The sequence below is a fragment of the Arvicanthis niloticus genome, chromosome 9 (assembly GCF_011762505.2).
Source record: "Arvicanthis niloticus isolate mArvNil1 chromosome 9, mArvNil1.pat.X, whole genome shotgun sequence".
NCBI lineage: Eukaryota > Metazoa > Chordata > Mammalia > Rodentia > Muridae > Arvicanthis > Arvicanthis niloticus.
In genome coordinates this window covers 61,575,238-61,601,845 of record NC_047666.1, presented here as the reverse complement: position 1 = coordinate 61,601,845, position 26,608 = coordinate 61,575,238, and the positions used below count along the sequence as shown (strand labels likewise).

Below are 26,608 nucleotides of genomic sequence, written 5' to 3'. Positions count from 1 at the left end.
TCTAGTGTCCATCTCCCACAGTGTCTGCACTGAAAAATGAATGGAGGGACCCATGGCTCCAGCCACATATGTAGAAGAGAATGGCATTGTCTGCCATAAATGTGAGGGAGGCCCTTTGTCCTGTGAAGGCTAGATTTTCCAGTGTATGGGAATGACTTGTTGGTGAGGTGGAAGTGTGTGTGTGGGTGGTGAAGCACCTTCATAGAAGCAAGGGTAAGGGGAATGGGATAGGGAGTCTCTGGAGGGGAAGCCAGGAAAGGTGATAACATTTTAAATGTAAATACATAAAATATCCAATAAAAAATACACAAGTTGATATTCGATCCAATATAGTGATAAGAAATAATGTTTTCTAATGTAAGACTTTGGCTTTGCCTCACAGAAATACTCTAAAATGACACTTATGTTAAATGATTAAGGGTCCAACCCTTCCCCCCACAAACACTGAGTCTGTTGATGCTTCCTTCAAATGACCCTTCATGACTTAATTATGCTTGAACTGCTTAGTCTTCCTTTCCCTTGGGACCTTGAGAAGTCTCAGCTCAGTAAGTGTACACACCCTGCAGGTGTTTTAGAGGACTTCACATTTTTTCTAATTGTGTGTTTTCCTGCTGAGAATCAGGATTCCCAGGTGCCAAGTGAGAGATCCCTGAGCCCTTGGGGACTCACAGTGACTCTGTGATGGGGACAAAATCTAGGGCTAAGTAGGTGCAACACAGATTTTCCTCCCAGGAACTGAGCGAGTGTTTGGTACTGGTGGGTCTGTACTGGACAAAACAATGCTTTATAACCTTGATTCACACGGACCACACACAGACATGTTTTATCAGCTTGCTGATGTGCTGTGTGTTGATTAGTCCAAGATTCTCAACTGAACAGATCTCTGGGTTTTATTGATTATTTATCAATGTTAGTATGAAATTACTCTCTCTCCTAGTGGTTCTCATTGTATTTCAGGAACAAATTTCTTGTTTCTCCTTGAATATACCTGCTTCTCCTGGCTACTATCAAGATGGGGATTTTGTTATTGGAGGACTCTTTTCACTTAGGGTGATCTCTGGAGATACAAGAAGTACGCTTATCTTTCATGATATTCAGGACTTTGTTTCTGGGTAAGTGTTTGGCTTCTCTAAGGATTTCATACATGTATACCATGTATGTTGCTCTCACCCATTTCTACTGCTTCCCCTCCCATGTCTCCAGTCTTCAACTTTATGGGGTCTTTCTGTCTCTCTCTGTCTTACACACTTTCTCAATTTTTAATCCCCTGAGTTCATTTAGACATGCCAGTAGTGCAGGAGTATAGGACATCATCTACCGTATAGGGAAGCTACTAGGGCAACCTCCTAAGGAAACTGATTCTCCCTTCCCCAGTAGCCTCCAAATGCCAAGAGCTACTCAGCCATGATGGGCTCTCTGTGTGTCTCTCCCCTACTCACTCTGAGCTTTCTTAAATATGTAAGAAGGTGTTGAAAGCACGTTGTAGTCAAAAATAGTTTTTCTTTGTAGTTATTTAGTGTATTGTACTGAGAACATTTTATTTTTCCTGTTTTGATGTATTTGATGCTATTTTCTTTCAATTGCTATGGTTGATCAAGCACTGGGAGTTTTCCTGAGGTTTATCCTATTTCAGAAGACCACATGAAATACGAAGTTTTTTTTTTTTTTTTTTTTGGTTTTTCAAGACAGGGTTTCTCTGTATAGCCCTGGCTGTCCTGGAACTCACTCTGTAGACCAGGCTGGCCTCGAACTCAGAAATCCGCCTGCCTCTGCCTCCCAAGTGCTGGGATTAAAGGCGTGCGCCACCATCGCCCGGCGAAATACGAAGTTTTAATGTTTGCTATTTCCCACATGCTTTACTCCTCCATTTTTATTTCTCAGACACAAATTGCACAGTAAGTAAAAATTGTACATTTGATAGTATATGGTGGTGCAAACCTTTAACCCCAGAACTTGAGAAGCAGAGGCAGGTGGATCTCTGTGAGCCTGAGTTTAACCTATTGTACATACTGAGTTTAAAGTCAGTCTGGGTTGAATAAGTGATATTCTGTCTCAAAAAATTTAAAAATATTGTTAATTTGATAGTAAGTTGTACTATGAATCTTTTTTATAACTTCTTTCTGTTACATTTTAAATATAGAATATCCTGCCTGTTTCTTGGAATATCATGAATATTCTTATATGACTTAGATGGTTATAAATAGAAATCCACTATTTGAGAGATAGCATGGAAGGAACTTCATGGAGAAAAGAGAAGGAGGTAAAGGATGTAATTATCATCTAATTAAAAATTAATATTAAAAATATAACATAAAAATGGTCTTTCCAATTTTTTCTCCTAGGTATCTCACTAAACATTATCAGCACATGTTGGCAATGGTTTTTGCTATAGAAAATATTAACAAGGACCCAAATATTCTATTCAATATGTCCTTGGGATTTTATCTCTTCAATGTTGACTTTATTGAGGTGAAGGCTGTGGAGAGTTCTCTGGCTCTGCTCTCAGGAGAGAGCCCTCCAGTTCCTAACTACAGCTGCAGGCCTGAGAAGACTGATAAGCTGGTTGCTGTGATAGGAGGCATTTCAACAGGAATATCAACTCAGATCTCTCGAGTTCTAAGTCTCTACAATGTCCCACAGGTATGCAGAGTCACATGGTTCTTTAGGTCAAACATAATATCATAGTAATTAATGCTGATTAATTCAATCATTGTTTAGTGATGAGGTATGAAACTGCTTAATAATTCACTTTTTAGCTATCATTTTAAATCTGAAGTATAATTTATTTATAAGATGAAATCATGTTTATATAATTAATGTAATTCCAAAAATTTAAAATTGAAAAAGTATAAATCAAAGTAATGACAGCCTGTATTCTTACCCCTCCAAGAAAAAAATTCCCTTTGCTTTTTACCATTGTTAATATTGTCTTTCTGTTGTATCCAGTTTTAGAGCATCACAAAGCATGAGAATTATAAGAATTCTACTAACATATCTTCACTGTAACCACTATGGACATATTTCTGGCTCTTTTACTGTGGTATCAGCTCAGATTGCCACAGAAGATTATTTTTACTAAGAACCACGGGTCAGACTTATTCTGGCTGGCTGTTTGTAATTTCCTCTGTTGGCAGGAATGCTTTTACTTTTGTTTTTGTTTAAAATGTTTCTGTTGATCAGTAATGAATTTTTATAAACAATCCTAGTGTACTAGCATGTATAAGTCAATTGCGTCTTATTTAGTAATAAACTTGGGAAGGGCCACTTAGAAATATCGTAGTTTGCAAATAACAGAGATCCAGCTCTTAATGTTTCCTATCATCCTCAGCAAAGTAACTTAAATCTTAGTTAAATGAATTAGGTTGCCATGTTGATATATTTTTATTATTAATTTTTACCTATTTGTTTATTTTTTCCCATTTTTATTAGATATTTTATTTACACTTCAGATGCCATCTCCTTTCCCCATTCCCCCCCTTAGAAAACTCCTATCCCATTCCCCCTTTCTCCTTTTTGCATTTATACATTTTTTAAAAAAATGTTAATCATAGGCTTTATAAGTTTGGTATTGCTCAATCAAAGGTGTAACCCACTACCCAACCTAGATATATCAACTATCTTTGACTGGTGGAGATACATGAATATCTGCCTCCCTATCTCCCCCCTCTTTCTCTCTTTCATCACCTAGCTTCTCCTCTCCTTCTTCTCCTCCTCTTCTTACTCCTTCTTTTCCTCTCAGTTCTCCTCCCACCTAAACTCCTCCTACATATCACCCTTCCTGTTAAAATGAAACTTTTCTCTCAAAATACAATTAGAGCATAATTATGACGATTTGTACCAGTGAGGTACAAGATAATTCTAGTACCCAGTTCATCATTTTGTTGACTCACCAGCACCTCTGTCATCTATCCTAAGTAAAACATTTAGTTCTGAACCTGGCTTTAGGATGAATGTCAGCTGACGACCATCCACTCAAATGTTTTCTCTCAAGGTAAATAGCCAGGATTGGCTATGAGGCTATAAGTTTTCAACCCCGTCAGAAATCCAGAATGACTGCTTTCATGTCAGTTTTCTTATTCTCTTTGATATCTGTTACTGAGGAATTATCACTTCATGGAGGTGCTGAAAGATACTGAAAACTTATGAAAAATATAAAATGTTTTTATGACCCCTAGACCTGAGCAAAAGAAGGCAGGTTCACTAGTTCAAGGAAGCAGAACTGAATGTAAGATTTTAGGCCTTTACTGCCCCGGGATACATTCCAGGAGGGGTACATTATCCCTGAGTCAGAGGATACTTGCTGGATTACATTCCTCAAACCTCAGGGAAGAGAACCCACCTATGGGTGGGGAAGGCCCAAAGCAGGAAGACACATCCTTACCACAAAGAAAGATGCAAGTCATCCGGGTGGTTCCAGGAACTAGCTGATTTTCCACTGTTTTTATGTTATGTTTCCTTGGTTACTCCTTCACCTCCTCTCCCATTTGTGGGTTCCCCTATATAAGACTGCCCCTGACCAGGCTGCCTTGTCAATTCCTCTGCCCCTGCATGAGTTATGAATTGACCATCATTCAATTGATCCTGAAATATACCTCTTGCTGTTGCATCAAGAATGGTGTCTTGTGAGTTATTGGGTGGCCACAAATTCTGAGGGAGGTCCTCCCTTGGGGGGGTCTTATAGTGCCATAGTTGTTTATTCTTTCTCTCTCTTAGTCTTTCTCCTTCCTCTTTGTCTCTCTCCATGTATGTGCCTTCGTGTGTGTGAATGTGTGTGTGTGTTTGTGTGTGTAGGCACACATGTGTTCACTTGTGTGTGGACATAAGTGTGTTTGTATGTGTGTGCCCATTTACTTGTGTGTGTATGTTTGTGTGGTATGTGTGGCACATATGGTGTGTGTCAGGACTGTGCAGGTAGGCATGTCAGTACACATAGATGCCAGACATTCTTCCTTCGTCACTTTCTGCACTGCTGCCTTGAATCAGAGTCTTTTACTGAAACAGAAGCTTCAAATTTTGAGCTGACTAGTCAGGAGGCTCTAGGGATTTACCCATCTCTGCCCTGCTATGTTAGGGTACAAGCACACACAGCTGTGTCTGACTTGTTATGGGGATGCTGAGGATTCTAATGCAGGCCTTGAGCCACCTCCTCAGCCTCATGATTATATAATGCATGTATCTTACAAAATAATGGATTTGTCATGACATCTTCATGCATGTATAGCTTTATAGTTTACTCTTCAGTCCCCTCAGGCTTGGGCCTATCAGAACCCACAGTTACAGTCTGATTCTGAGGTTAGTTCCTAGTCAGCAAGACAGTGAACTAAATCCTCTCTAAATAAACTGCCTGAGCCAAGCCTCCTCCTAACTCTTCAGTTTCTTGCCATTGTGATCTTCCATGTCCACATCTGTCCCCTGAGTCAGCCTCACACAGGCCTGTTCAGGCTCTGCAGACTGTGTGATGTGCTGTTACTTCCATTCTGTGCCTCCAGAGTAGGTCAGTGTTAGACAATCAGTTCTCTCCTGAGTCATACAGAGGAACAAACTAAAGCTCTTCTGCTTTGTCACCCCATCTCCTTGAATAACAACATCTGAGAGCAACAACTGGATTGAGGGCAGGATGAACCCTGGATTTGTCCTGTCTCCAGGACAACAGGTCTCTCCACCACAGACCCTTGCCTTATCTTTTGAATGCAATTTGTCATACTTCAGATATAAATTTTTTAATTTATGGTTTAAAAGTAGTCTGCTCAGATTTTTAGATATATTTTGAATTAACATATTTATGTTAGTTAATAAAACATAATTTAAATTATGTTTTTACTACTTAATTTAGTTTCATGGGATGCATGAACCCATCATCAGAGTTTATTAATATAAAAACTGTATTGTCATGTATCATCTATTTAAAGTGCTTACTTTTGTGCATTTACTAAATATTAAGTATTCCTTATGCTACTATTTTCTTCCTCAAAGTATTCATGTTTGCTTCATTTCATGATTTTTTGCTTCCTATTTTTTTCTTCTATTCATCCACCCCTCTCTCCCAATCAATTTACATCTATTGAGTGTCTATATTCAATTATCATTATTTTGGATCCAATAAGTGAAATGTTCACTAAAGATTTAAACTCAGATGCCTGGGGAGAAAACAGTGCATAAACCCAGGGTATGAACTGTGCAACAGGGCATGACCTAGTGCGCATCTGATTTTAGGAGATTATTTTTTATTTAGGGACTATGTGTGGAAAGGGGATCAACTTCCAATCTGAGCCATGGGACACAAGGATATTCTGATACCACCAGTGTAGAGATAGATAGAAGATTCAGTAAGGCAGACTGATAGTGTTGGCCAAACCTTGGAAATACGTTCCTTGACTAAAGAAAGAATCCTGGAATTCATTAAAGAGCACATTTTAAGGAAAAGGATTGTTTCATGCAAATATTAGATTAAGTGAAGTGAATTTGGTAATTTGCCATTGGATATAGCAGATTAGGTAATTAATGATCTAGTCTATCCCCCCTCCCCCATCCCAGAGGAGATGCCCAAAAGTACATAGGAATGACATTGTAGACAACTCAACTCAAATTTTCTGTTAAAAAGGATAGCAATGTGATGGGAGTGACCAGAGGTTCCTGTTAAAAGAGAGACTTTAAAACAAGCATTGTGGTAGATAGTCAGCCTTCTAACCTAAGCAAGTTTATTTTAGTTGACTATGGAATAAGCATTACAGAAAGACAAATACATAGGGACTTCTAGCCAAATATAGACTTCACTAGTGGATTTTACAATGTTTCTTAGAGTTTTGTTTATTGATTAATTAGTGATGGATTTGTGGCTTCAAGTGTCAGGGCCTTTTTTTTGTTAATGTTTCCCCACTTTCATCTTTAGGAAGGTGAATGTTTTGGTATGGGAAGTGACAGATTTGCAAACGCTCATGTTTGACTGGTGTTACCTTAACTGAGATCAGGAGATAGACACTCTGTGTTCCTTTTTGATATATTCTATAAAAGTACAATGATTAAGATACATTTCATGTACACTGTGAGTAGTAAGTGACATAGGTAACAAATTGGTATTTCTTAGTAAAGTTATTTAACTGTTTAAGTTTTCCTAGAGTGAGTAAACAGAAAAGGTAAAGCAAATCACATGACGATAAATCTAATTGTCTTGACTTGAGTAGTAACTTTCTTTCTGTTTAGATCAGCTATGCACCTTTTGACCAGAGTCTTGGGACCAGAGTCCAGCTACAGTCTCCTTACCAGTTTCCTGTGCACACCACAGCTCTGTATCAGGGAATTATTCAACTGCTGCTATATTTCTCTTGGCTCTGGGTTGGTCTTTTGGTTCCAGATGATATGAGGGGAGAAGTCTTCATTAGGGACATCACAAAGGAGATGACCAACCATGGACTTTGTGTTGCATTTGCAGAAAAGGGTGAAGTATATACTTCTGAGGACCCAGCATCCTGGCAATCTTTTATGAAAAGAGTCCCATTGCCACGTGTGATGCTTGCATTTGGTGTCACACATGCTTTTCAAACGTTTTTCCCTATCCTCACTTTGTATAGTACTTTTGATAATGTGTGGATTGCAACCTCTGATTGGTATATCACTGCATTACCCTTTGAACAAGATCTAATTTATACATACTTTAGTGCAGGATTATCATTTTCAGTTCACATGGATGAAATTCTGGGATTCAAGGATTTTCTTGGAAGTGTTCAACCTAGAAAATACCCTCATGATATCTTTATGCAGGATGTGTGGTCTATCATATTTGAATGTCCACGTTCCTATCAGTACAATGTCAGGGAACTAATCCAATGTGAGCAAAATGGCAGTCTGAGCACACGACCTCTGCATGTTTGGGATATGAACACCTCACCCTCGAGCTACAAAGTCCATGCTGCTGTGTATGCCATTGCCCAGGCACTGCATGAGGAGCTGTCACTCAGAGTGGAAGGAGGCTCACTTGATAAAGGTGTACCCTGGGCTCCTCTCCCATGGAAGGTAGCAGTAGCTGTTCTTATATTTTCCTAGAGTGTTGGGCACTGGCTTGTAATTTCTACATTTTGATTCATGGTCTATCATAGTGTTAGAGAAATATTTCTTATGCAGCATGTTTCTTTATGCTACTCTTTCCTCAAAGAATTCATGTTTATTTCAGTAGCATAAAATAGCATAAAGATATAGAGTTAGAAAAATACACATTGTATTGTTTAAAGTTGAGCTAATATTTGTGTTTTTTCCTTTTATTGGATAATTTCTTTATTTACATTTCAAATGTTAGCCTTTTTCCAGGTCCCTACTCTAGAACTCCCTATCCCATCACCCCTCCCCCTGACTCTCCACCACCAACCTGCCCACTCCAGGCTTCTGCCCTGGCATTCCTCTCCACTGTGGTATCAAGCCCCCTCTTGTCTAGGGGCCACTCTTCTCACTAATGTCCAATAAGGCCTTCTTCTGCCACATATGGGACCAGAGTCATGTGTCCCCCTATGTACACTCTTTGGTTGATGGTCCAGTCCTCAGGAGCTCTGGGACGTCTGGCAGGTTGACACATCCACAATAGCATCCAGGTTTGGGGATTGTATATGTGATGGATCCCCAGGTGGGGCAGTCTTTGGATGGCCTTTTTCCTGTCCCTGCTCTACACCTTATGTTTATTATTCCTCCTGTGAGTATTTTGTTCCCCTTTAAGAAACAAGAAAGTATCCCCAATTTGGTTTTCCTTCTCCTTGACCTTCATATGGTCTGTGAATTTTATCTTGATATTTCAAACTTTTGGGCTAATATCCACTTATCAATGAGTACATACCATGTGTGTTCTTTTAGTGACTGGGTTACCACTGAGGATGATATTTTCAAGTTTCATCCATTTGCCTGTGAATTTCATAGTCACTGTTTTTAATAGCTGAGTAGCACTTCATTGCATAAATGTATCACATTTTCTGTATCCATTCCGATGTTGAGAGATATCTGTGCTGTTTCTAGATTCTGTCAATTATAAATGAGGCTGCTCTGAACATAGTGGAGCATGTGTCCTTATTACATGTTGGAGCATCTTCTGGGTATATGCCCAGGAGTGGTATAGCTGTGTCCTCAGGTAGCACTATCTCTACGTTTCTGAGGCACTTTCAGACAGATTTCCAGAGTATTTCTTCCAGCTTGCAATCCCAACATTTGAGGAGTATTCCTTTTTCTCCACATCCTTGCCAATATCTCCTATCACCTGAGTTTTTGATCTTAGCAATTCTGAGTGGTGTCATGTGGAATCTCAGGGTAGTTTTGATTTGATCATATCCCTGATGACTAAGGATGTTGAACAGTTCTTTATGTGCTTTTTAGCCATCAAGTTTCCTCAGTTGACAATTCTCTGTTTAGCTCTCTACCCCATTTTTAAATAGGGATATTTGGTTGTCTGGAGTCTAACTTCTTGAGTTATTTGCATATATTGGGTATTAGCCTGGTATTGGATGTTGAATTGGTAAAGCTCTTTTCTCAATCTGTTGGTTGCCACTTTGTCTTATTGATGGTGTCCTTTAGCTTACAGAAGCTTTGTAATTTTTATGAAGTCTTAATGTCTATTGTTGTTTTTACTCCAAAAGGCATTGCTGTTCTGCTCAGAAAAATTTCCCCTGTGCCCATGTGTTCCAGGCTTTTTCTCACTTTCTCTTTTATTAGTTTCAGTGTATCTAGTTTTATGTGTAGGTCCTTGATCCACTTGCACTTCAACTTTGTACAGAAAGTTAAGAATGGATCATTTTGCATTCTTCTATACATTGACCACCAGTTGAACCAGCACTATTTGTTGAAAACTGCTATTTTTTTTCCACTGCATGGTTTTAGCTCCTTTGTCAAAGGTCAAGTGATGGTAGGTTCATTTTCTAGATCTTCAGTGTTATACCATTGATCCACCTGCCTGTCACTGTACCAGTACCATGCAGTCTTCATCACTATTGCTCTTTAGTACAGCTTTGGATGGTGATTCCCCCAGCAGTTCCTTTATTGTTGAGAATAGTTTTTGCTTTCCTGGGTTTTTTTTTTTGTTGTTGTTGTTATTCCAAATGAATTTGAGAATTACTCTTTCTAACTCTATGAAGAATAGAGCTGGAATTTTAATGAGTATTGCATTGAATTTGTAGATTGCTTTCAGCAAGATAGCCAATTTTGCTATAATAATCCTGCCAATATATGAGCATTGGTGATCTTTCAATCTTTTGAGGTCTTCAATTACTTTCTTCAAAGACTTCAAGTTTTTGTTTTACAGATCTTTCACTTGTTTGGTTAGAGTCACACCAAAATATTTTATATTGTTTGTGACCATTGCGAAGGGTATCATTTCCATTTTGTTCTCTGCCCATTTATCTTTTGAATATAGGAAGGCTACTGATTTGTTTGAGTTAATTTTTTATCTGGCCACTTTGCTAAAATTGTTGATCAGGTTGAGGAGTTCCCTGGTGAAAGTTTTGGGGTCCCTTAAGTATACTAACATATCATCTGCAAACAGTGATATTTTGACTTCTTTCTTCGTAGTTTGTATACCTTTCAACTTCTTTTGTTTTCTAATTGCTCTGGCTAGGACTTCCAGTACTATATTGAATAGGTAGGGAGAGTGTGGGCAGCTTTGTCTAGTCCTTGACTTTAGTGGGATTGCTTAAAGTCTCTCTCCATTTAGTTTGATATTGGCTACTAGAGTGCTGTGTATTGCTTTTACTGTTTAGATATGGGCCTTGAATTCCTGATCTTCCCAAGACTTTTACCATGAAGAGGTGTTGAATTTCATCAAATGATTTCTCAGCATTTAATGAGATGGTCATTTTTTTCTTTTAGTTTGTTTATGTAGTAGATTACATTGATTGATTTTTATATATTGAACCATCCCTGAATCCTTGGGATGAAGCCTACTTGATCGTGTTGAATGATCATTTTGAGTTTTTGTAGGATTCGGTTTGTGAGAATTTTATTGAGTATTTTTGTATCAATATTCATAAGGAAAATTGGTCTGAAGTTCTTCTCTTTCTTTGTCGGCTCTTTGTGTGGTTTTGGTACCAGTGTAACTTTGGCTTCATAGAACAAATTGGGTAGTGTTCCTTCTGTTTCTGTTTTGTGAAATAGTTTGAAGAGTATAGGTTATTAGGTCTTCTTTGAAGGTCTGATAGAATTCTGCACTAAATAAACCTCTCTGGTCCTGGGTTTTTTTTTTTTTTTTTTTTTTTTTTTTTTAGTTTGGGAGACTTTTAATAACTGCTTCTCTTTCTTTAGGGATTTGGGGACTGTTTAGATGGTTTATCTGATCCTGATTTAACTTTGGTACTTGGTGTCTGTCTAAAAAACTGTTCATTTTATCCAGAATTTCCAGTTTCGTTGAGTGTAGTCTTTTGTAGTAGGATCTAATGATTCTTTTGACTTCCCTCAGTTTCTGTTCTTATATCTCCCTTTTCATTTCTGATTTTGTTATTTTGTATACTGTTTTTGTGCCCTCTGGTCAGTCTCCCTAAGGGTTTATCTATCTTGTTTATTTTCTCAAAGAACCATCTTTTGGTTTTGTTGATTCTTTTTTTTTATTGGATATTATATTTACATTTCAAATTTAATCCTTACACCCACCACCCAGAAACCTCCTATTCATCCCCCCTCCTCGTGCTTCTATGAGGATATGCCCCCACCTACTCCCCCACTCCTACCTCCCCATCCTTGAATTCCCCCCCTCCCCATTCTGTGTTCAGCCTTCATGGGACCAAGGATCTCCTCTCCCACCTATGCCCGACAAGGCCATCCTCCCCTACACGTACAGATGGAGTCCCTCCTTATGTGCTCCCAGGCTGGTGGTTTAGACCCTGGGGAGCTCTGGTTGGTTGGTATTGTTGATTTCCTCATTAGGCCACAAACCCTTTCAGCTTATTCAGTCTTCTCTCTCACTTCTCCATTGGGAAACCTTGATCAGATCAGTGGTTAGCTGTGAGCATCTGCCTCTGAATGTGTCATGAGACCTCTCCTTTGAGGTTTTGTTGATTCTTTGTATAGTTCTTTTTGTTTCTACTTGGTTGATTTCAACCCTGAGTTTTATTTCCTGCTGTATACCTCTCTTGGTTGTATTGGCTTCTTTTTTTGTTGTTGTTTCTAGAGCTTTCAGGTGTGGTGTTAAGCTGCTAGTGTATGCTCTCTCCAGTTTCTTTTTAGAGGCAGTGAGAGCTCTGAGTTTTCCTCTTAGCATTGCTTGCATTGTGTATCATAAGTTTGGGTATGTATGCCTTCATTTTCATCAAATTCTCAAAAGACTTTAATTTCTTTTTTTAATCTCTTACTAGACCAAATTATCATTGAGTAGGGTGTTGTTCAGCTTCCATGTTTATGCGGGCTTTCTGTTGTTTTTGTTGTTACTAAAGATCAGCCTTAGCCTGCGGTGATCTGATAGGATGTATTGGATTATTTTATTCTTCTTATATCTGTTGAGACCTGTTTTGTGACTGATTATATGGTTCATTTTGGAGGCTGTACCATGAGGCGCTGAGATGAAGGTATATTCATCTGTTTTAGGATGAAATGTTCTATAGATATCTGTTAAATCCATTTTGTTTACTACGTCTGTTAGTTTTACTGTGTCTCTGTTTAGTTTCTGTTACCATGATCTGTCCATTACTGAGAGTGGGGTGTAGAGGTCTCCCAGTATTCAGTGTCTGAAGCGTAATGTGTGCTTTAAGCTTCAGTAAAGGTTTTTTTTTTTTTTGAATGTAGGTGCCCTTGCATTTGGAGCATAGATGTTCAGAATTGAGAGTTCTTCTTGGTAGATTTTTGGCAATATCAAACTTATTATCATTTTTAAAAAATTGTATAAAAGCAAAAAGGAAAAGAGGGCATGGGATAGGGGTTTTCTAGGGAGGGGAATTGCGGAAAGGGGATGGCATCTGAAATGTAAATAAAATATCCAATAAAAAAAGATTCTTGGTTTTCTATTGTGTTGGGGTATCCAGGACTTGCTGTCATGGGAGGAGTACTGGGTTCTTATTATGCTAAGTAGCCTTGGTTTCTGTTGCTTGTGTCCTTTCCCTTGCTTGTCGCCATCTGGATATCTCTTGTGTTAGTTAGCCTTGCTATCTTTGTTTGTGTCCTATTTTTCCTGCAAGCCTGTGTGTCAGTACTCCTGGGTGACCAATTCTTTCTTGGATAAATTTGGATATGGAGAGCTATGGTACAGGGTTAGATCTGAGGCATGGATGGAAAGTTGAAGAATCCTGTCCCTGAGTGTTCCTTGTTTCCTGTGTCTTGATGACTCTGGGCTTGTCCTTGTTGGGCCAGAAATTTGAACAGAAATGTTGGTGTTACCTGTGCTCACAGATGTGCCTGCACACCTGGGAGATGAACTCTCTCCCAGAGATATTTGTGTATGCAGCAATGTGGCATAGGATCAGCTCCAGGCACAGACAGAAACTAGAAGGATCTTTGACCTAACATTTCTTTCAGAAAACAGTATGTGAATGATGTTGAAAAATGGTTTGCTAGTTTAGGCACATTCAAACAATAATATTTATGTTATTTAATCATCACATCTTTTTATTACTGCTCTTAATGTTTTGTGATGTAATTATAATACACAATACAGGAAACTTGTACAAGTATAAATATGGCATATTTTAAGGAATTTCAGGTACATTTGAGGCCAATAGCTTGTTTTGTTTTGATTAACAGATCCTAAAAGAACACATAGCTTTAATCAGGCTAAACAATATCATCCATGACTGTTTTCCAGCCTATGGGAGGCTGAAGGAGAAGGATCATGAATTTGAAAACATCTAGGCTATACAGGCTCACCTCGGTTGCAAGATGAAATCTTTCTAATGAACACTGGACTAGGCACTGCTTTATGACTTTAGCAGAATATCCTTAGGAATTTGATCTTTGACTTGTTCCAGTTGTTGTGTTCTATTCTATTTGTTTCTACCTTAGGTCTCTGAGCCACCCAGCTTCATGTTCCAAGCCTTACATGCATTGTCTTTCATGGGTTGCCTCTCATGGCTTGAGCCCCAAATTAGACCAGTCATTGCTTGGTCACTCCCACAGATTTAGAGCCCCATTGCCCCAGCACATCTTTCAGTCAAGACAGATTGTGAGTCCAAGATTTTGTGAATGGGTTGGCATCCCAGATGCATCACTGGAAGCCTTGCCTGGTTACAGAAGATGACCAGTTCAGGTTTCATATTCTTCATTACTATTTTAAATAAAGCCACTATGAACTAATTGAACAAGTGTCCTTGTTGTAAGATGTAGTATTCTTTGGGTACATGCTCAAGAGTTTTATAGGTGGGTCTTGAGGTAGATTGATTTTCAGTTTTCTGATGAGCCATCTTATTGATTTTTACAGTGGTTGTACCATGTTACACTCCCATCATCAATGCAAGAGTGTTCCCTTGCTCCACATCCTTGCCATCATGCACTGCCACTTCTACTGTTTATATTAGTCATTCTGACATGTATAAGATGAAAGCTCAAAGTAGTTTTGATTTGCATTTCCCTAATGGATAAGGATATTGAATATTATTTTAAAATGTTTTTCACCCCTTTGAGATTCTTTTATTGAGAACTCTCTGTTTAACTCCAAACCTTATTTTCAAAATTGAACTGGTGGTTTGTTGATACCTAGTGTCTTCTCAAATATATATATATATATATATATATATATATATATATATATATATATATATATATATATTGGGTATTAGCTCTCTGTCAGCTTTAGATTGGTAAAAAAAAAAAAATTCCATTCTGTTGACTGCCATTTTAATCTATTGAAGATGTTCTTTGCCTTGAAGAAGCTTTTTGGTGTCATGAGGTCCCATTTATTCATGACTTACCAGTGTTCTGTTTTGAAAGTTGTCTCCTGTGCCAGTATATGTATAATAAAAAAAAAAATAAATTTTGACAGCACATTCCATTCTACCTTTCCCAAAGCTCTGGGTTCTCAAATGAAAGATACATACTCAGCCTTTATATTTTAATATGCCTTAAACAGCTCAATGGTTGTGCCACCTCCTAACCTCCTTCTGATTATCCTGAGTTTTCCTTTATTACATTTTGTATTTACCTTGGCTGCTGTGGACCCAGTTGGGCAGCCCTCTTGGGCTGCATTCTCTTTGACTCCTACATGGCTGCTGTGTCTTCCTCCTGAAACTTCTCAGTCAAGGCATCTCTTCTTCTCTACCTCTCCTGTAATGGTGGATCTCTTTCTCCTTCTTTTCCCTCTCTATCCCTACCCAGGAATCCTAAAATCTCAAGTCCGTCTGCCCTGCTCAGACATGGGCTCTCAGCATCTTTATTTACCAATCAGAACCAGTTGGGGACAGGTTCTCAGAAGCTGTTTGCATGTACATATTCTCATGTAAACAGTCTTTTTGGGGGGAATGTAATTAGCATTCGTAATATAGGCAGTTATAAATATTTTCAAGGCTATTTTCTACGTTTTCTTCCATCAAGTTCAGTGTTCCCTCAAATCTGTTTTAATGTGATTGTCATTTGGCCTTGAGTTTTGCACAGGGCTATTATGGATCTATTAATATTCAACATGGAGACCTCCATTTAGACCAGCTTCATTTTTTAAGATGCTATCTTTTTTCTACTGTATATTTCTGGCTTCTTTATAAAAAATATTGTGTTCAGAGCTGTGTGGATTTAAGTCTGGGTCTTTATTTCAATTTCATTTTTTAACATGTCTTTTTTATGTGAATATTTTGTGGTTTTTATTACTATAGCACCATGGTACACTTTAAAATTAGAGATAGTGGTACTTCTGGAAGTTATTTTGTTTATTGTTTATTATGTTAATTCTACTGATCCATGAGCATGAGAGATATTTTCATCTTTTGATATCTTCTTTTTTTTATCCATAGACTTAAACTTCTTTTCCTACTCATTTTTCTTCCTTGATTTGGCTACACAAAAATAGTTTATACAGTTGTGGTTATTGTGAAGAGTGCTGTTTCTCTAATTTTTTCTCTATTTGTCATTTGTATATAGGAAAGCTACTAATTTTTTTTTTACTTAATCTTGTATCCAGGCACATTGCTGACAATGTTCATCAGTGATACAAGTTCCCTGGTAGAATTTTGGGGTTCGCTTATGTATACTATCATATAATCTGTAAGTAGTGATATATTGAGTTTTTATTTTCTTATTTATACTTTTTGATCTCTTTCTGCTATCTTACTGGTGTAATGTCCAACTTGTTTGTAACATCTCTTACCTCCAGTATTTACTGTGTTTTTGTGTAGATCAATCATCCATTGGTGACAGTAGGGTATTATAGTCTCCCACTACCAATGTGTGAGATTGATGTGTGATTTTAGATTTAGTTGTTTCTTTAACAGACTTCTCTATAGATGTTTGTGGCATAGATGTTAAGAACTGAGACATCATCTTAGTGGATTTGTCCTTTGATGAGTATGAATGTTCTTTCCTATTTCTTTTGATTAATTTTCATTTGAAGTCTGTTTTCTGAGATATTAGAATATCTATACTACCTTGATTTTTAGGTTCATTTTCTTAGAAACTCTTTCCCCAACCCTTTACTCTGATGTAACAACTATTTTTGATGTCGAGATTTGTTTCATATATGCTTTGGAAGGTTGGATCCTGTTTTCCTATCCATTCTGTTACTGTGTCTTTTTATTGTGGAATCGAATCCATTGATACTGAGAGATATCAATAACTTTTTTTTTTAAAATCAAGTGGTAGAGTGGTGGTATGTGTGTGTGTGTGTTTACAACCATATTTGGATTTGCTACTGTGATATTATGTATTTCCTGTGTTTTCAAGGGAATACTTTGCCTCCCAGGGTTAGAGTATTCATTTTTAGGACCATCTGTTGTGCTGGATTTGTGGATAGATATTTAAATTTGACTTTATCATGGAATATCTTGTTTCTCCATAAATAGTGATTGAAAGTTTTGTTGGTTATAGTGATCTGGGCATCCATGGTATCTTAGAGTCTGCAGACCAATTTCCCAGACCTTTCTATCTTTTAGTATTTCCACTGAGAAGGTTGAGCAATTTAAATACATCTACCTTTATACATTACTTGTTTTTTTCCATTGAAGCATTTATTATTCTTTCTTTGTTTTATATTTTTAGTGTTCTGATTATTATAGAGCAAAGTGAGATTATTTTCTAATCCAATCTATTTGGTTTTCTGTATACTTCTTTTACCTTTATATGATTTTTGGGGGGGAGTGAGGAGAATTGTATTTTTTGATGGTATTAAAAATGGGTCTTTGAGCTGGTATTTTCTCTGTGTTCTATTCCTATTATCCCTATTTTTATTTCTATTAAATTTGTTCTTTCCCAGTGTCTTATATTTCCTTGATATTTTGTGTCAGGGACAATGACATTCCCTGTGCATTTTGTGTTAACTAGCACACAGTCATGTCTTAGCAGCTTTTTATTGGTCTGGCTGAGTATAGTGATTTATTCTAATTTGTTTCTGTTATAAATTCATGCATTTAGTGAGCTCATCTTAAGTTGATTATTGATCTTTATAATAATGAATATAATGTGAGAATTTTCTCTTTGGGGACAGTTGACTTCTTTTTTGACATCTTAATCTGACTTCTTTCGATTTAACTGAATATTCCTATTCTACTTTTTGTCATAGAATATCAGCTATACTTAAAATTTTTTGGTAGTTTTCAAATATGTTCAAGACATAGTTCAAAATATTGTTTGTCAGCAATGCTGGCAGATTCTCAAACCCTTGTGTTTCCTCTTTTCTATTTGTTGTAACAATGCTGTAAAGTGTTTCATTTATCTAAAGACATAGTCACATAGTATTGTATTTATTTTGTGGTTTTGAGCAGATTTTACTCTACTAGAAAAATAAAGAAAATACAATGCCCAATTTTACTATGGTATTCTGCTTCATTGCTATTCTTGTCTCTATGTCAGTTTCATTTACTTGCTTATACAATTTTCATTTTCTGTAAATGTTTTCTTTAGCATTGCCACAAGAATGGAACATGAACAAAATTTTTGTTGGGGGCCCACTTTTAGCAGAAAGCAGCTATCAGCTTTGCAGCCATCTTGAGCCATATACCCTGACATGACACTTGGATTACAATAGCCTACAACAGCTGAGCACACTCCAATAATCTTGGTTTAGATACCTTGGGTGTGTGAGATTAAAGGTGTGTGAGATTAAAGGTGTGTAACTTAAGAGTGACTTAGAAGTGTAGAGATCATATTTAGAGACAAGACCTAAGGGCATGATTAAAGGTGTGACCAAAAGGCATGGCTTAGAAGTGAGACATATAAAAGGCAGAGACAGAACAGAACAGAGAATCAGACACATCAGACATTAGGGAGACACAGAAGAGAGAAAGAGACACTTCAGAGAGTACAACTTGGAGTACAACTTGGAGTAGGAATTAGGCATTAGGTAGCAGGCACTTGGAAGAGAACTTGGAAGAAGTAACTTGGAACTTGGAGGCACTAGGGACTAGGAACTAGGGACTAGGAATTTAGGACTTGGGACTTGGAGAAAAGAAGAGAGACTGAAGAATAAACGGGATTGAAACACACTCTGTCTAGTCTCCATTCTTCGAGTTCATCCTCACTCTCTCTTGCTGAACTCCGACCCGCAGACCAGAGCAGCAGCTTGGGCCAGGATACAGTGGCCGCCAAACTCGGGGCAGCCCGGGCCTCAACATTTTGCTCGGGTCGCAACATATTTTGGCCGCCCAAAGTGGGCCAGCCTAGGTCTCAACATTTTTTACTCTTGTTTATTTTAAATCTCAGATCATATTCATTTTCCCTTCACTTTAAGAGGACAATTTTGTTGATTCAACCTCAAAAAGTAAATCATCCTCCCTTTTAAGGAAAGGATATTTTTCACTTATTTCATTTCAGAGAATTGTGTTTTTGCTTTTTTAAAATTTAAATGATCAGGTTAGATGTAGTCATTTTTATATCTATCCTATATGACCTATTAAAATAATGTATACTTTGACAGTTACATATAAGCATACCAGTACATAATAACTTCTGCTCACGCTTATTTCCCTCAGTCCCTTAGCTCTCTCCATCTTCACAGATCCTCCATTCTCCCACCATGTCCCTATCCTATAGTCATGTCTTTTTTTTTTTTAATGACTGACTAGATTTATGACCCACAGGGCCTTCCATGTGCGTACGAGTCTTCAGCTATCCAATGAGGCAGAAGGGAATACAAAAATGATGGTATTTCTGACCACAATGACTTCCTTTCCTTCAGAATCCTTTAGTTTCTAACATTGCTCATGTGAGGGGATGGACCCCATAAGCCCCCTCCCTCCTCTGTAGTTTAACATTTTTATTGGCTCAGTCTTGTGCTGGTCCCTATAGAGGCAAACTTAAGTGCCATAAGCTCATGACGATGTCACATCTAGAAGACAGCATTTCCTGGACCTTCTCCCCAGCTTCTTGCTCTTGCATTCTCTCCATCCCCTCTTTCACAATGTCTCCTGTGCTTTGGGTATAGTCTCATGGCTGTCTCCTTTCAATATGAGCACTCAGTGATCATTGTTTCCTCAAGCGCTGATATTCCTGGCAAAGAGAAGATTCTCTGATATAATCTGACAATAACAGGATTCTATGTATGTAAATATTCATGAGGCGATTCAATAATGTGTCTTCTTAGCTGAACAAAAGAAGTAGGCTCAGTCATAGAACTTCTGATCTCCCCAGACATGGATATTGAATAGGTTTACAGAAACAGGCATGAGTCTCCTTTATAAAGAAGTCCTCAAATGCAATCAGTTAGCAGTTGTTTATTCCCATGACCATTGTTCCAGTAGTTTTCCAGTGTGCATACAGTTTCTGGGATGTTGGTATTATAGAATTTAAGGTCCATAGTTGGGAGAGGCCTCTGGTGACTTTTCTTCCACAGCAGCTTGCAGTAAAGCTTCTGCCAGTGTGAAATGTGCCAGACAGACAGGCAAGCAGAACAGACAACAGGAAGAAAGTTTTCCCCTTATTTCTAGCTTCACTTTTGGGTCCTGAATTCAATGTGTGTGGTGTCTTCAGCAATAGGGTCTTCCTATCTGATTCTTCTGTGTAACCCAGGGCAATGATCATAACCTGCATAGACTTGGGGTCTTTTGGTGGCTTCCTAATGGCCACAGAGATATTTTATATAAAATAAACTGTAATAACTCTGTTCAAATTCTTTTTAGATTATTTTTTTCTTTCTAAATAGCTTAAAGATGTAGCTATATGTATGACTTCTTTATATATTTTCAGGTTTGGTTAACTTAGTCCACTCTATTCTCTTTGAATCCCATCTGTCTTTGACGCTGTCCATCCCATGATCCTCTGCATTTCTATACCACATGTGTTCTCCTTTCTCTTCCTTATTTACAACTTTTATATTTTAAAATCTGAAAATTTTAATTTATTAGAACATTCTCAAGTAATTTGTAGTTGTGAAAATATTATAATTTTTCTGAAAAAGGTATTTTGCAAATGTTTAAAACACCCTATTAAAAGTTTTCATAAAAATTTACTTACTTTTCATAAAAATTAGAATCTGGTGGCCAGAGTATTCCTTTCATCACTGAGTGGCTGAGAAAGTTCAGTTTTCAAATTTGAATAGTGGTGATAGTGTTGATAAATAACATATGACTATGCTAATGTCTACATATGGCATCCAATAGCCTTACAATAAATGTTTTATTAATGGAACAAAAATCATATCCACAGGAACATACTGTGAGTGAAAGTGAGGGCAGTTAAAGTAACCAGGTTAACTTGACTCTCAATGACTTATAGTGCAAAATTTGAACATTGTTTTTTCTTTCAGCTCCATCCATTCTTACAACAGGGCCAACTTGGGAGAAGCTCTAACGAGGGGAACACTGTGAACAAGGAAGGTTCAGCAACCAAGCTTGACATCTTTAATTACCAGTCTCTGCCAAGTGGTACCAATGCTCAAGTGAAAGTTGGCGAGTTTGTCTTTGAATCTCACAGTGTTCAGCATCTTTCCCTAAATGAAAAACTCATAAATTGGGGTGAACACCTCAATCAGGTGAATATCTTCAAATTCAGACTGTGTGCTGTGTTCAGAGTGGATTTCCTCAGAGAACAGGGTTAAGGGGACTGCTGAGTGCCATCAGGCTGAGAGTGCCCTTACTTTGTTTTTTGTTTTTGTTTTTTTTAAATTAATTAATTAATTAATTAAAAATACATTTCAGATTTTATCCCCTCACCCAATTCTTCTCCCCAACCAGGAATCCCCTATCCAGTCCCCTGTCCTGCCTCCACAAGGGTATGCACTCACCAACCCCTCACTTGCACTCCCCACCCTCAAATTCCTCCCGCTCGGTTTTCAGCCTTCATGGGACCAGGGATCTCCTCTCCCACCCATGCCTGACAAGGCCATCCTCCCCTAAGTATACAGCTAAAGTCATGGGTGCCTCTCTTTGTGCTCCCAGGCTGGTGGTTTAGACCCTGGGGACCTCTGGTTGGCTGGCACTGTTGCTCTCCTCTTGGGGCCACCAATGCTTTCAGCTCCTTTAGTCCTCTAACTTCTTCATTGGGAACCCTTGATCTGATCAATGGGTAGCTGCGAGCATCTGTCTCTGGATATGTCAGACTCTGGCAGACCTTCGAGGAGACAGCTGCATCAGGCTACTGTCAGCTTGCACTTCCTGACATCCATATCGATGTCGATCTTTTGTGACTGCACATGAAACAAATATCAAGGTAGAGTAGTCTCCCTATGGCCCCTCCTTGACTTTCTGTCCCACACTTTGTGGCCTTGTTTGCTCTCTTGAGCATTCTGTCACTCCTTCCAAGAAGGACCAAGGCATCTACACTTGCTCTTCCTTCTTCATGAGCTCCATGTAATCAGTTAGTTGAATCTTGGCTATTTCAAGCTTTTGGGCTAACATCCATTTATCAGTGAGTAAATACCATGTGTGTTCTTTTGTGATTGGGTTACCTCACTCAGGATGATAATTTCTAGTTCCATCCATTTATCTAAGAATTTCTCAAATTCATTATTTTTAATAGCTGAGTAATAATCCGTTGTGTAAATGTACCACATTTTTTGTATTCATTCCTCTGTTGAAGGACATCTGGGTTCTTTCCAGCTTCTGGCTATTATAAATAAGGCTGCTATGAACATAGTGGAGCATATGTCCTTGTTATATGTTGGAGCACCTTCTGGGTATATGCCCAGGAGTGGTATAGCTGGGTCCTCAAGTAATGCTATGTCCAATTTTCTGAGGAACCACCAGACTGATTTCCAGAGTAGTTGTACCAGCTTGCATTCCTACCAACAATGGAGGAGTGTTCCTCTTTCTCTACATCCTCGCCAGCATCTACCATCACTTGAATTTTTGATCTTAGCCATTCTGACTGGTGTGAGGTGGTATCTCAGGGTTGTTTTGATTTGCATTTCCCTGATGACTAAGGATGTTGAGCATTTCTTAAGGTTCTTCTCGGTCATTCAAATTTTCTCAGTTGAGAATTCTTTGTTTAGCTCTGTACCCCATTTTTAATAGTGTTATTTGGTTGTCTGGAATGTAATTTCTTGAGTTCTTTGTATATATTGGATATTAGCCCTCTATTGGATGTAGGATTGGTAATGATCTTTTCCCAATCTGTTGGTTGCTGTTTTGTCTTATTGACAGTGTCTTTTGCCTTACAGAAGCTTTGCAATTTTAAGAGGTCCCATTTGTCAATTTTTGATCTTAGAGCATAGGCCATTGGTGTTCTGTTCAGGAACTTTTTTCCTGTGCCTAATTATTCAAGGGTCTTTCCCACCTTCTCTTCTATTAGTTTCAGTGTATCTGGTTTTAAGTGAAGGTCTTTTATCCACTTGGACTTGAACTTTGTACAAGGGGATAAGAATGGATTGATTTGCATTCTTCTACATGCTGACCTCCAGTTGAACCAACACCATTTGTTGAAAATGCTGTCCTTTTTCCATTGGATGGTTTTAGCTCCTTTGTCAAAAATCAAGTGACCATAGGTGTGTGGGTTCATTTCTGTATCTTCAATTCTATTCCATTGATCTTCCTACATGTCTCTGTACCAATACCATGCAGGTTTTAATCATTACTGCTCTTTAGTTCAGTTTGAGGTCAGGGATTGTGATTCCCCCAGAAGTTCTTTTATTTTTGAGAATAGTTCTCGCTATCTTGGGTTTTTTGTTATTCCAAATGAATTTGCATATTGCTCTTTCTATCTCTGTGAAGAATTGATTTGGAATTTTGATGGGGATTGCATTTAACTTGTAGATTGCTTTTGGCAAGATGGCCATTTTTACTAAGTTAATCCTGCCAATCCAGGAGCGTGGGAGATCTTTCCATCTTCTGAGATCTTCTTCGATTTCTTTCTTCTGAGGCTTGAAGTTCTTGTCATACAGATCTTTCACTTGCTTGGTTAGATTCACTCCAAGATATTTTATATTATTTGTGACTATTGTGAAGGGTGTCATTCCCCTAATTTCTTTTTCAGCCTGTTTATCTTTGAGTAGAGGAAGGCTACAGATTTGTTTGAGTGGATTTTATATCCGGCCACCTTGCTGAAGTTGTTTATCAGGTTTAGGAGTTCTCTGGTGGAAGTTTTAGGGTCTCCTAAGTATATATATATATATATATATATATATATATATATATATATATATATACATATATATATATAGTGAAATTTTGACTTCTTTTTTCATTTGTATCTCTATGACTTACTTTTGTTGTCTATTTGCTCTGGCTAGGACTTCTAGTACTATAATGAAGAGATAGGGTGAGAGTGGATAGCCTTGTCTAGTCCCTGATCTTAGTGGGATTGCTTAGAGTTTCTCTCCATTTAGTTTGATGTTGGTTACTGGCTTGTTGTATATTGTTTTTACTATGTTTAGGTATGGGCCTTGAATTCCTGATCTTTCCAAGACTTTTAACATGAAGAGATGTTGAATTTTGTCAAGTGCTTTCTCAGCATCTAGTGAGATGATCATGTGGTTTTTTTTTCTTTGAGTTTATTTATATAGTGGATTACATGGATTCATTTTCGAATATTGAACCATCCCTGCATTCCTGGGATAAAGCCTATGTAATCATGATGAATGAATGTTTTGATGTGTTGTTGGATTCGGTTTGCGAGAATTTTATTGAGTATTTTTGCATCAATATTCATAAGAGACATTGGTCTGTAGTTCTCTTTCTTTGTTGGATCTTTGTGGGGTTTAGGTATGAGCGTAATTGTAGCTTCATAGAACAAATTGGGTAGTGTTCCTTCTGTTTCTATTCTGTGAAATAGTTTTAAGAGAATTGGTATTAGGTCTTCTTGGAAGGTCTGATAGAATTCTGCACTAAAACCATCTGGCCCCAGACTTTTTTTGGTGGGGAGATTTTTAATGACTGCTTCTATTTCTTTAGGAGTTATGTGACTGTTTAGATGGTTTATCTGCTCCTCGTTTAACTTTGGTACCTGGTATCTGTCTAGAAATTTGTCAATTTCATCCAGATTTTCCAATTTTGTTGAGTATAGGCCTTTGTAGTAGGATCTGATGATTTTTTGAATTTCCTCTGTTTCTGTTGTTATATCTCCCTTTTCAGTTCTGATTTTATTAATTTGGATATTGTTTCTGTTCCCTTTGGTTAGTCTGGCTAAGGGTTTATCTATCTTGTTGATTTTCTCAAAAAAAAAAAAAAAAAAAAAAAACAGCTCCTGGTTTTGTTGATATTTTGTATAGTTCTTTCTTTTTCTACTTGGTTGATTTCAGCCCTGAGTTTGATTATTTCCTGCTGTCTACTCTTCTTGGGTATATTTGCTTCTTTTTGTTCTAATGCTTTCAGGTGTGCTGTCAAGTTGTTAGTGTATGCTCTTTCCAGTTTCTTTTTGTAGGCACTTAGAGCTATGAGTTTTTCTCTTAGTACTGCTTTCATGGCATCCCACAAGTTTTGGTATGATGTATCCTCATTTTAACTAAATTCTAAAAAGTCTTTAATTTCTTTCTTTATTTCTTCCTTGACCAAGTCATCATTGAGTAGAGCATTGTTCAGTTTTCATGTGTATGTGGGCTTTCCAGTGTTTTTTTCATTATTAAAGACCAGCATTAGTCCATGGTGGTCTGATAGGGTACAAGGGAGTATTTCAACCTTTTTGTATCTGTTGAGCCCTGTTTTGTGACCAATTATATGGTCTATTTTGGAAACGGTACCATGAGGTGCTGAGAAAAAGGTATATTCTTTTGTTTTAGGATGAAATGTTCTATAGATGTCAGTTAAATCCATTTGGTTCATAACTTCTGTTAGTTTCATTGTGTCTCGGTTTAGTTTTTGTTTCCATGATCTGTCCATTGCTGAGAGAAGGGTGTTAAAATCCCCCACTATTATTGTGTGAGATGCAGTGTATGCTTTGAACTTTAGTAAAGTTTCTTTTATGTATGTGGGTGTTCTTGCATTTGGGGCGTAGATGTTCAGAATTATGAGTTCTTCTTGGTACATTTTTCCTTTAATGAGTATGTAGTGTCCTTCCTTATCTTTTTTTATTACTTCTGGTTGAAAATCAATTTTATTTGATATTAGAATGGGTACTCTAGGTTGTTTCTTGGGACCATTTTTTGGAAGATTGTTTTCCAACCTTTTACTCTGAGGTAGTGTCTGTCTTTGTCACAGAGGTGCGTTTCCTGTATGCAGCAAAATTCTAGGTCCTGTTTATGTATCCAGTCTGTAGTCTACCTCTTTTTATTGGAGAATTGTGTCAATTGATATTAAGAGATATTAAGGAAAAATTATTGTTGCTTCCTGTTATTTTTGTTATTAGAGGTGGAATTATGTTTGTGTAACCATCTTCTTTTGGGGTTGTTGGAAGATTACTCTTTTGCTTTTTCTTGGTTGAAGTTTCCCTCCTTGTGTTAGAATTTTCCATCCATGATCCTTTGAAGTGCTGGATTTGTGGGAAGATATTGTATAAATTTAGTTTTGTCATAAAATATCTTGGTTTGTCCATCAATAGTTATTGAGAGTTTTGCTGGGTATAGTAGTCTGGGCTGGCTTTTGTGTTCTCTTAGGGTCTATATAGTATCATTCCAGGATCTTCTGGCTTTTATAGTCTCTGGTGAGAAGTCTGGTGTAATTCCGATAGGTCCGCCTTTACATGTTACTTTGTCTTTTTCCTAACTGCTTTTTAGTATATTCCCTTTGTTTTGTTTATTTCATGTTTTGATTATTATGTGATGGAAGGTATTTCTTTTTTGGTCTAGTCTATTTGCGGTTCTGTAGGCTTCTTTTATATTTAAGGACATCTCTTTCTTTAGGTTAGGGAAGTTTTCCTCTATAATTTTGTTGAAGATATTTACTGGCCCTTTAAGGTGGGAGTCTTCACCCTCATATATACCTAGTATCCTTAGGTTTGGTCTTCTCATTGTGTCTTGGATTTTCTGGATGTTTTGTGTTAGGATCTTTTTGCATTTCACATTTTCTTTGACCATTGTGTCTATATTTTCTATGGTGTCTTCTGTACATGAGATTTTGTCTTCTATCTCTTGTATTTTGTTGGTGATGCTTGCATCTATGACTCCTGATATTTTTCCTAGGTGTTCTATCTCCAGGGTAGTCTCCCTTTGAGATTTCTGTAT

The 26,608-nt window shown here is 37.6% G+C and overlaps 1 protein-coding gene across 1 annotated transcript in view; it reads left to right on the top strand.

Annotated features, from left to right (window-relative positions):
* Positions 1-887: 887 nt before the first annotated feature.
* LOC117715363 (vomeronasal type-2 receptor 26-like) overlaps positions 888-26,608 on the top strand; it is a 38,849-nt gene continuing 13,128 nt past the window's right edge. The window contains exons 1-4 of the mRNA XM_034512141.2: positions 888-1,112; positions 2,343-2,640; positions 7,201-8,010; positions 20,825-21,049. Of these exons, the coding sequence (XP_034368032.1) occupies positions 916-1,112; positions 2,343-2,640; positions 7,201-8,010; positions 20,825-21,049 (1,530 nt within the window). The 5' untranslated portion in view covers positions 888-915. The remainder of the gene's footprint in view (positions 1,113-2,342; positions 2,641-7,200; positions 8,011-20,824; positions 21,050-26,608) is intronic.